This window comes from Strix aluco, chromosome 2 (genome assembly GCF_031877795.1).
Source record: "Strix aluco isolate bStrAlu1 chromosome 2, bStrAlu1.hap1, whole genome shotgun sequence".
Classification (NCBI taxonomy): Eukaryota; Metazoa; Chordata; class Aves; order Strigiformes; family Strigidae; genus Strix; species Strix aluco.
The window spans coordinates 106,140,249-106,151,529 of record NC_133932.1 but is presented as its reverse complement, the minus strand read 5'-3'; the positions used below and the strand labels follow the sequence as shown (position 1 = coordinate 106,151,529).

At 46.1% G+C, this 11,281-nt stretch overlaps 1 protein-coding gene across 1 annotated transcript in view; it reads left to right on the top strand.

The window, feature by feature from the left end:
- Window positions 1-1,259: 1,259 nt before the first annotated feature.
- The window catches only part of SIAH3 (siah E3 ubiquitin protein ligase family member 3), a 47,073-nt gene continuing 37,051 nt past the window's right edge, over window positions 1,260-11,281 (top strand). Inside the window, exon 1 of the mRNA XM_074816955.1 lies at window positions 1,260-1,482. Within this exon, the coding sequence (XP_074673056.1) occupies window positions 1,348-1,482 (135 nt within the window). The 5' untranslated portion in view covers window positions 1,260-1,347. The remainder of the gene's footprint in view (window positions 1,483-11,281) is intronic.

Genomic DNA, 11,281 nt, shown 5'->3' with positions numbered 1-11,281 from the left:
GACCTAATTAAATTAACTCTCTTTGATTTATTAACAAGCACAGCAACATATCACACAGGATTGTCCCGTGAAATGAATGTGTTTTCTGATTCCCTCGGCTGCTTCGGTGTAGTCACCTCCTGGAAAACCCAGTTATGGGGACTCATGTTTAATGAGACTCAATGGCTCGAGAAGGATCCCTGCCCACCAACAGAGATATGCACTGGTAATAATATGCAAAAGCATGTTATTTTCCTTGCACTTCCCTAATTCCTTTTTAATGCCTAGGACGATCTAATGGCTAATTCGTAATTTCCTGTCCACCGATATGCAGATGAATGACAAGCCAAAGTCTTCTGCATGTTTAATTATTCTGTTGATTTAGAAGCCACTTTTCCCTCAGTGCAAGTTTCTCTCTGTGTGTGCTCTCATGCATCATGTATTTCATTATTTTTAGAAGCACGTTCTGTGCCTTTTTATGCTCTCATAGTTCCAGCATCCAGTAATTGCTGTGTTTTGTGTCCAATGGACCTGATCCACCGGCAAGTGTAAATCAGGAAAACATCACTGACTTTAAATGGAGTTATGCCAAGTTACACCAGACCCGAGACCTGACCTCTCCTATTTTTAGTGATGGGGGAAATGTTATTTGTGTGCTGGGACCCTTGTGAAGTACCAGAATGTAAAATTCAGAAAACTTCAGAGTGGTTAAAATCCAAATTGAAGCCTGCAAATGCACAGACGTGAATCTATTTATATAGCGAGCTCTACTTCTGCTTAACCCCTGCAAGGAACTGTAACTCTCTTTGCATATTTGATTTCTCTCCCTCAGTAATACGTACTCTACTTAATCTATTTTTGCTACTTTCTAACAGTTTCACTGGTGGGCTTCTTCCCTACGTCTTACATTTACCTTTGGTGTTTGAGCGCTCTTTGGTTAAATTAAGGTAATTAATAAATGGAGACATTAAGCAATCAATTTTGCCTGCATATCTCCACAGCCTTACGTATGACTGGCTGTAATCACAAGATAAATGCAATGTGCTGATGTATGGTAATGTTCAATAATACATTCTCCACCAAGCTCAATTCATCAGGGAGTTTCTGGAGGGGAGGCATTTGTTATTGGCTGTCTCCGGACCTCAAGGATAACATTTCTGTCCTTTCCATTGGCCGCCCCGCTGCTGCAAGCCTCTTCCCGTCTTATTTTGATGATGAATATGAAGGCATGCTAAGCCGTGCCGGAGCGTAGCGCTCGCCGACTGCACTCCCTCCCCAGGCTCAAGGACTCAGGGGCTCCCTCGCTGCTTCCCCTACCCACCAGCAGCAGCAGCAGCAGCAGCAGCAGCAGCAACGCCAAAAGTTGTGATGCTTTTCTTCACCCAGTGCTTTGGGGCTGTGTTAGATCTTATTCACCTGCGGTTTCAGCACTACAAGGCAAAGAGGGTTTTCTCGGCTGCTGGGCAACTTGTCTGCGTCGTCAACCCAACGCACAGCCTAAAGGTGAGTTAAAAATATTTTTTCTCTTCTGACATCTTCTCGTCTTCCCCCACCACCACCACTGGCATTTCTCCGCAGGGAATGAAATGATGCTCTGGCAGCAAGGGGAGAGTGCTGTTAACACATTGCAGCCCTGGCAGAGAGGATGTTTGCATTGTCTGGCTGCATGATTCCCCTTGGAGCGAAGGAGAAGCAACCACTGCTCCAAGCGATTGTGGGAAGTTGCTGCTCCCCCTCCCCAAAGTTTCCTCATCCCTTTCACCTGTGTAATAAGCACGCGTGTTGCAAGAATCTGGAAAAAATTATTGGAAAAGTTAGTTGAATATATTTAAGACCCTTTTTAGTGGAAGGATGTTGGGTGGTCTCCCAGGCTGACACCCAAGCACAGGATGCTGCCAGGCAGTGGGGACCAGGGAGGAGGGGGGGATGGCAACAAAGGGGTCTCTGGCTGCTGGTCTTGTTTGCTTTTTTGGGGGAAAAAGGCTGTATTTGTCTTCTGAAGGGAGTCTGAAGGCGTTCCTCTGGCACTGAAACTGTCCTTAAGCTGTTTGCAAGGTGAATCTATTTTAGGCGGGAGAATACATTTGCCTTAATGCAAAACTATTTATAGTCCCCATAAAACATTTCTCTTACTCGCACAATTCTGGATTTTCACAGACAAAGTGTCAACAGCTCTGTCTGTGTCAGAGCCTTGATGTTTGTATGTAAAGGAGCAGCAGGGGCATAAAGCTATTTGGGAGGCTTTAATTACTTTATCATGGCAGTGAATGACCAACTTTAACAAAGTGACTCCTTTTTTGCAGTAAGTCCTTGCGTATCTGACTTGCCACTCCGCTAGACCCACACAAGCTCAGAAATTAATTTAATTCGGGATGACTTATCTTTGGCTCTGCTGGGGTCCCTGTGAGAAACTCAGAGGGGTTGCAAAGAACATTTTTGCTGAGCAGCAGGTCCCTGGAAGGTCCACTGATGGGGTAAATCCCTCTTCAGAGCAGCATCCTCCTCCCCCAAAAGGCAGATTTCCCAGAGTTATATTTCCAGTCTCAGGCTGTGCTCAGGCAGGGAAAGGTTGTTTACAACAAGGCACCAGCTCCGTGAGGGTTTCTGCACAAGGCTGTGCTCAGCTCGGCGAGCACCGCCGGCCGGGGCAGGCACTCCCAGGGGATGGACTACTCGGGTGCGGGCTTGCCTCTCCCGGCATCATGCTCCTCTGCAGACACAAGCTATTTAAAAAGCCCGCAGCCCTGTCATTATCTGAAAGGGTCTGGCCATCCAAATAGATCCAAGAAATAGCCACGTTCTTAAGTGCATGGGGAGATTTTGTAAATGAATGCTTCTGTGCTTGACCCCTTTTATATGACTGTCTCCTGCTACTTTTATCTATAATTTTAATTGTTTAAAAAAAAAATGAGCAGAAAAAAGGTTATTGAAGGTCACAATACAATTTCAATGCCAGTGGCACTGTCTGATGAGGTCCCATAAGCACACAGAGGGCTGTCCACTGACTGCTCCACTGGTATCTAGGACTAGAGCTGAATTTATCAGTTCAGGTCCTCTTGAGTTGCAGATCTGCTATTGTAGGAGCTGCAGCATTTTACCTTTGAACATATTAAAAAAAGTTGATGCTTCTGTTCCTCTCTGTTAAACACACTGGGTATTTCAGTTTATTAAAATCCCCCATGGCCAAGCTCTTCACTGGTCAGACCCAAAGCACGGTAGAGAGATGAGCAATCTCGGTACTCTTGGCAGCTCTTGAAAGCAGACACTGGATGCAAAACTCTCTTGGAAACCAACGGGAGCCTCTAGGAAAACATCTGACGTATCAGTGAAGCCCCAGTGAGAATTGTCTTGACCTGGGTTGGGATTTCTTCCCTGATAGGACTGCAGTGGGAACCCGATGGCATGTGTTTCCCCACATGGGCCTGTTGAGACATCAGGCAGATGGACAAGCTGACAAGAAACCTCTCTGCTCTGAAAAAACCCCTCTGACTGTAAAGTGAAATATGCTTTGAAGGTGCTCCCAAGTTACCAAACTCACATCCAGTAGGGTAAATACAGAGGGCTTTAGCACTGATCTGCTCCCAGGATGTTCAGATTAGTTTCCCACCAGCTCTGTAAAGAACATACCATCACTTTGTGCCCACACCCAGAAGAGAGGGTGGGTCAGACCCCTTTGTGCTCAGCACAGCACTACTGGCATCCACTGCCAGCACCAGCCGTAGGAGCCTTTGGGCCAACACCAGTCATCTCTGAGCAAAACACCTCAACCCACCTGCTCATGCCTGGTGGTGAAGAGGTGGTCACCTTCAGCCAGCAAGATACCATGTCCAAAAACTGGTGTCAGAGACAAGCCAGATGAACCTGCTTCTCAGGGTGCACCTTTCTCTCCAGGGGATGCCCAGGGAGGTTGTGGTTGCTCTCTCCAGCAACCTGGTGCAGAGACTTCTGAAGCTGGAATGGGGAAATCCCCCCCAGACTGTCCTGTATGCCAAATGACACCCGAGGGACCATTAAAAATGAAAGGGCCAAGCATACTCCTCTGTGGTGGTTTACAGTATTATGGCTACTTTGATGTTTCATAGTCTATTATTTCTAGCTGGGTAATTTCAACTGTAACATTTTGTTGACGTCCCCCAGATCTATCTTAACAATTGACAAGTGGAGTGAAAACTGTATTAAGGTTCACGGTCGATGAATACAAGCCTGCTAGGAAACAAGGGCTAGGAGCAATGTCATTTCTTTCCCTTCCCTTCTAGGCTTAAATGTTTGTGCTTAGTTCAAAACTGTAAGCTCTTTGCAAAGGGATTATTTTATTCTGTATCTCCATAGCACCCAGGCAAGGGGGCTCCTGGCTGACTGGTGCAAATGATAAATGACAGGCATCATATTCTGGTGTGATTATGCACACTGACATCCCTCACATAGGTCAGGTTCTCAATCAGTGCCAACGCACATAACTCCATTAAAGTCAAATTGCAGCAGGACCTCCATTCTCACTCCTTCCATCCAGGGGAGTGCTCAGAGATGGTAATGAGATCCAGCCCACCCTGAGGACCCGTGGTTGGTGATCACATATATGTGTCAGAGATTTGGCATCACGTAGAGCACTTGGTGAGCAGCAGAGGGCAGGGGAGACCTGGTACCCTCCAGGGAAAAGTTGCACCATCTTCTGCTGCCACAGACACATAGTTAGACCAAGGGGGGCTTCCAGTAAAGTTATGTCAGCATGCTGTCACGGCAATCACAGCCCAGATCTCTGACTGTGACCAGAGCCCATCACTTACCTCTTCCGTGAGGAGAGGTCCCGAGGTTGGCAGAGAAGCACAAGTTTCTAAAGAAACCTGTGTCTTTCTTCCCACTGAAAGGCTCATTAACTGAGAAGGCTGATGAGTGATTCAGTGTATCTTAAAGGAGAAGACAGTAAGAGTATCAGTGCAGACACCTCTATTGATCTGCTGCTATTTCCCTGTGCACGACAGGCTGACACAGGCAGCTCTAAACAAGGAAAGACAATTTTGCAACTGTCCCCCTCCATTTTGCCTGTTTGGCAGGGGTGTGAATAGGGTGGGGAGGTTGTTTTTGAGTCTTTTTGTTCTTCTCGATGCTTTTCTCTTTTTGTCCTCCCACAAGCTTTCCCAGGCATGGCAGCAGCACCCTATGATGCAGTGTTACTCTGGGATCAAAATTCACTTGCCAAGCAGAGAAAACCACATATTTACTTCACTTCTATAGGTCACCTTTGTTCTCAATTGTATTGTATGCATTATCTTGTAACCTGCTTTCCTTTAAGCATATAGTCGCCCCGATGTCTCCCCTTGGAGAGGCACAGCCAGGCAACAGAGTTCCCCAGCCAAGTGGCTGCTGCCTCCAATGCCATATTAATTAAAGGAGCATTGTTTATGCTGCTGGCTGCCGGGTGCAGCATGTGGGGAAAGTTTTAAGGTGCTCCATGTGCGTGGAAGAAATGAGCAGGATTTGCTGGTCCTGCAGAGATGAGGCTCAGTGAATTCCTCTGCATTTCCCCCCTGTTAATAGATGTGTGCAATCACAGCCTAGCGAGGTGCTGTGTACATCTGGGTAAAACAGACCTTCTTCATTCAAGGAGTTACCAGCTTTTTGCACGCAACTTTAACTCTTAGGGGAGTGTGAAAATTGTTCTTGTAAAGATTGAAAAAGTGGGTTTACAACGTTCTTGTAAAAACCACTGTCTTCATCTCTGTAGGACTTCGAGGAACTCATTGAATTACAAAAAGCAGCATATTTAAAGGAGGGCATAGATAGTTCAACCTTATATTCAAAAAAGGTTGTAACACGGTTTATGGGGCCAAGCTGTCTTCTAGCTATTTTTTAAAGCAACAAGCAAATCTGCTTTGAGTTAGGGAAGGGATTTGAGTCCTGTTATAACAGCTTCTCTCTGCACGAAGTGGCCAGCCAAATAACATTGTAATCCACTTTATCCCCAGCAGGATTAAAGTGCTATGGTACATTATACCCCTGTGAGATTTATTTATTTATTTATTTGGTGCAAGGGAGTAGAGAGACTCTGAAACCTGCTGCTAACAACCCCCAGACATCCTCTGCCACTGTCTCAGCCCAGACACCCTCAAATATCCTGTGTAGGTCTGTGATTTGGGGAGCCCAAGTGGCATTTGACTCCAATGTCCAGCAGGATCATGACAGCCATGGCAAGAGGGGCTGCAAAACCCCCTGTTGCCTGCAAACCCAGGCTCCTGGCAAGGTGCCTGGGTCCCATCCCAGCTGTGAGCCAGAGATGTGTGAGCACTGGGTACCTCAGACTTTCAAATCCTTTTGTAGGGATGTGGACAGCAGCAAAAAACACTGCTTGGACACCCCTCCTTCAGCCCTGCCTCTGTTTGAAGGGATTTCAGTGGGCAAAACTGGAAACTAAATTGGCCACAAGCACCCAGGGAGCCTCCGGTCATGTCTCCTCAGCTGCCTGCAGATGTGACCATAACGGAGCTCTGTGGAGGTGAGGCAGAGCACGCTCTGGCAGCTCTCCCCCAGGACTCATCCACCCATGCTGCTGCCTGGTCCCAGGAGCTCCCCTCTCCCATAACCCATTAACCTTGAGCCCACAGGCTCACTCACCTGCACAACTCATGGGGCCACGGCACAGGGCAATGTGAACTTTGCTCCAAGCACACTGCAAAGCAGGGCAGCTCTGAGCTTCAGCATGGTCTCCCAGAATAACAATGAATGGCATCTCCTTGGTGGAGGGAGAGGGATGAGAAGAGCTGCTGTCTCAGAAGTTTCTGTGTTAATATGCTCCAGCTTCCTTCTCCCCACTTCCAACCCCAAACCTGCTGTGGAAAATTAATCACTGCTGTTAACTGACCCTGCCTGTCATGCTACATCTCCAGACATGGGATAGAGTGGGTAAGCATCTAGTCCTTTCCTACTAACGTTTGACTTTGAGGGTGAATTTCAATAATAAGCCTGACCTGGTTACAAGATGGTTCAAGTCAGATGTTATCAATGAAAGACAATGCTGTTATTTTAATATTGGAGAAATGCCTCTCCGCTTCGCAGGGTGTTTAACAGCAGGGTGAGGAGTAACCATCAGATACCACCACATATCGCTTTGTAATCCACCCTCTCTGAAACGACTCAGTATATCAAGAATTTCTCAGTGCAGGCCTTTGGGTTAGACATAACAGCCCAGATACCACCCTCAGGAGAAATACTGCCCCAAAGCAAATGCTGTGGCTAACACGTGGTGTGCAGAGGAAAGATGGATGTTTTAATACAAGCCTTGATTACATGAAATGAGTGGTGAGGTCTCAGTCTGCTTCCCAGCAGATGTAAGTCACCTCTGGACATTCCCACAACTAGCATTAGTTAGCACATGTTGCTGGTTTCCTCAGTAGAAAAGCCAAGCACTGAATATAGTTCTGCAAGCCCCAGATGTTAAAAAGTCCCAGGCCATGTTCCCAAATATTGTGAATTTTGCCTCAAAGCCAGAATTCACAGAGACAATAAATTTTTGTTTAAATTTTGTTTAACCATTAAGATTCTCTCCTAGTATCAAAGACCTCCCAGCACACTTAGCTGGAGGGACACTTAGAAACTTCTTTTATTTTCTCTGAGACAATCTGAGGTTCTTAAGTAATCCAAGGAACAGAGTTTAAAGGAAGCACAGCAGATCTCAAGAGCTCTGGTAAAGCAGGGGAAAGGAGCCTCTGTGGCTATGCCCTATCTCCCAGGGGTTCAGTGCTTCCTATACCATAGAAAGCCCATAATCCTTGTCCTGCCTGGCTCAGAGCTGAGACTTTGGGTTCCTCCCCACACGGCCAAAGCTTTCCCATCACAATGGGCAATCAGTGTCTCTCAGCCGGGTGCAGAAGAGGGAAAAACTGTGAAACCTGCAATAATTTCACAGGGTGGTAGTGGGAGGACAGTCTTTACCCAGCTTTACCAGGGGCTGAATGAGGCAATGAGGAGCATGGGAGAACACAGCCACACTTTTCTGGCTGCATGAGGCTGGGGTGGTGAGGAGTGCTGCTACCCTGGCATGATGGGAGCACTGACCATGGGAACGATGACCATGATGGGCTGCCCTTAGCACCTCTCAGTGGCATTGCCACTGGCACACATGGCACAGCATGGCACAGCGCAGTGCAGAGCCATGGTCCTCCTTGGAGCTGGTGAAGATGGGTGCCAGGAGGCACATGAGCCACCAAAAAGGAGAGAATTCATTTGGAGAGCTGAACAAGATTTAGGTAATACACTGGGCCTGCTTTTGGTGTGATTTTTGCAACAGAGGTGAGCAGAGCTGGGCCACCATGTTCAGCTGATCTGGGTCCAGATTCTGATGGAGCTGTGAAGAGCCTGAGCCTGAAGTCTCCACCTGGGTCTGGCTGAATGTGACAGCAACTTTTCAGTCCACCTCTCTATATGTGCTGTATTTGGAAGTGAAAAGCATGGATGCTGAGACATTAAACACCTTATCAGACTGCATTATTTTTCTTTCTACAGCTTCTCTCTTTTTGTCGAGTGCCTTTTCTTCTGCGCTATTGTTCCTTCTCATCCTGCCCATTCCCTGCTATACCAAAGTTTTAACGCAAAAATTCTCCTCCTTTGACATTCAGTAATCTAATTTTGGGCTTTGTTTACTCCCACTGAAAGGAAAGCATCACTAATTTCACTGAAACTTTGGATCTCTTATTTTCCTCTAAGCTCTTTCAGAAGAAATCACCATCATTCCATCCTCACCTTGTTTGGTGCCACCAATTTCCCCATTGATAGATGAAGTCCCACTTTAAAACGATCACCAGCAAGACAAGGATCACTACAAAGAGCAGCAAAACATTGCTGTTACCACTCACAGATGCAGCTGGTGAGGAAGTCAAGTGCCTTACATGGCTGCAAAACCCGATTGCCATCGTGCACTAGATGAGGGCTCAAGCAGGAGGTGCCGCGGCAGCCTGTTGTCCACCCAGCGCAGTGAGCCATCATCATGATCTCTTCACCAGTGCTGGCCAAAAAGAATATCTTCCCTCTGTTTCGATGTGGCAGAGCAAATCCACTTTCTGCAGGGATTTAAGCTGGTGGTCTGGTGTGTGCACAGCTGAAGTAGGCACACACGTCCCTTCTGCTTCCATGCTGCAGGAGCAAGCAGCTGGGCAGGGCAGTGGCCTCAGCTGGTTTTCACAACCTCCCACAAAGCTCTTATCCCTAGGGATTATTGAGGGCTGTGCTGAATGGCAAAATTTCAGTTGTGCATGGAAGATGTCCTGAAAATTACGCTGGGTGACCTGCTGCTAATAGCCACCTGCAATACTCCTGATCAACTCTCCCACAGTGTTCTCCTCCAAAGAGGGAACAGCATCCTGGCATTGCCGATAAATCACCTGACATGTACACAGTGTACAATCTGAAGCACTTTTATTTATTTAGAGACATTTCTGAGCATCTTATATAACATTAATGGATTTATCTTTAGCTCTCCCCTTTAGTCTCAGCAGCAACATGAAAGTGTCACTGGGGGAAAACAGCTGAGACCTCTGAGTACTTTGCGTGTTTATTTTGGTATATTTTTTTTAAAAGGTAGAAATGTTTGAAACAACTTTGGAAAGGAATTAACCAGTTATTTCTACAGCAGATTCAGTGCTTTCAGCTCTAGTCTTTTCTTTCAGAGCAACTTTGTTCTGAGCTGATCCAAACTGAACCCCCTTTTCCTTCCAGATTGGCCTCCTCAGTGAAAAATAAATAATTTGCACAGCTATTGTAATGTTACTGATATTTTCCACATGGAAATATTAAGCTCCAGAGTGGCTAGCAAATTGCCCATCAACCCCTGGGAAATGCATGGTGAAGAGACATGGTCCTTGTGAATATCTTAAACACAAGATGACACACTCTCTCACATCAAGTGCCAGCTGAAATGGAAAGAGAAACAGAGAAATTGAGAATAAATGAGACAGAAAAAGATGAAATCGGTAACATCCCCTTGTGCAGAAAACAAACACTATAGATGAGCAAGGAGGCGGATGCTATGGAGCAGAAAACCACATCAGCAGAGGATGAAAACATTCTTCCACTCCTAGGGACTGCCATGTGGAAAATAAGGAAAGTAATAAGTGTGGAAATGGAGTAAATAACCACCACACAAGGATTACATAGGGCAGCTGGGGTAAGGGGATGGTTAAGGTCACCTTCAGGCTTTATGGAAATGAGAGGCTGAAGTGCAAACGGCAGGATGGCAGCAAGTGGGGTGATCACGGTAGTGCCCGGAACTCAGCAAGACCACTCAGGGGTTCAGTGTCAAGCATGTGCACAGATTCAAAAATATGTATGTTTTGCAGGATCAGACCCTTATTCAGACATATTTATTCTAAAAATTATCAAACTTGATCCAGCAAAAGATCATATGAAAAACCTGCTGGCGTCCGGCAAATTTATCAATCTCTTTTGAAGAGCACAGGACAGAAAATTGAAGACGTCTTCCTCTTTAACAGGGAAGTGAGCCTGGATGTGTCACTGCTGCATTGCAACATCAGCTCAGGTGAGGATACTTGGTTGCATGCAGGGATGTTATCTCTGCTGGTTGAGGCCCAGTGATATGAAAAGGCACATTACAGACCAGTGGGGGCCAGGTTTTCCTTGTGGGGCAGTACTGTGAGTTCTCTGCTTGTACTACCTGAGCTCTGAGGACACATCTGTGGTGCAACATCTTTTGGAGTCTAGGATCAGTGAGATTAATTGTCCTCAAAGGAAGATTGTCTTTCTTGTCACTGACAATCAAGGAAACCAGAAGACTAGCTTGGGATGGATATGTCATTTTTGTCTAGCTGAAGTTAGATGAAATGAACCTTACTGATACCCTACAGTTCCTTTGACCTATGCACAAGAAAACCCAATGAGTATAATTGTCTCCTTGAGATAAATCCAGATAGTTTGGGCACAGTAACACCAAGTATTATATCCACTACTATTTTACATGGGTTCAGGTAAGACAATCTTCTTTCCGCTGTCCAAAAGCAAGTTTTGAGGGAGATTTCAGATTTAGCAAAGAAATGTCTGGCAACGTAACTGCAGAGTGAGATCTTTCAATTTATTTCTACTAGAAGGAACTTCTGATCAAGAAAAAAAATAGGGAATAACTTTTGGGACTAACTGACAACAGAGAATTTCAGGCAAAAGAGGCGAGTAAACCATGGATGCTGTCACCATTGCCAGGCGAGACAAAAGGACAAAGGGGTCCTGGTGGACAAGCTGAACGTGAGCCAGCAATGTACCTTTGTGGCAAAGGCCAACTTCATCCTGGGCTGTATTAGTAGGA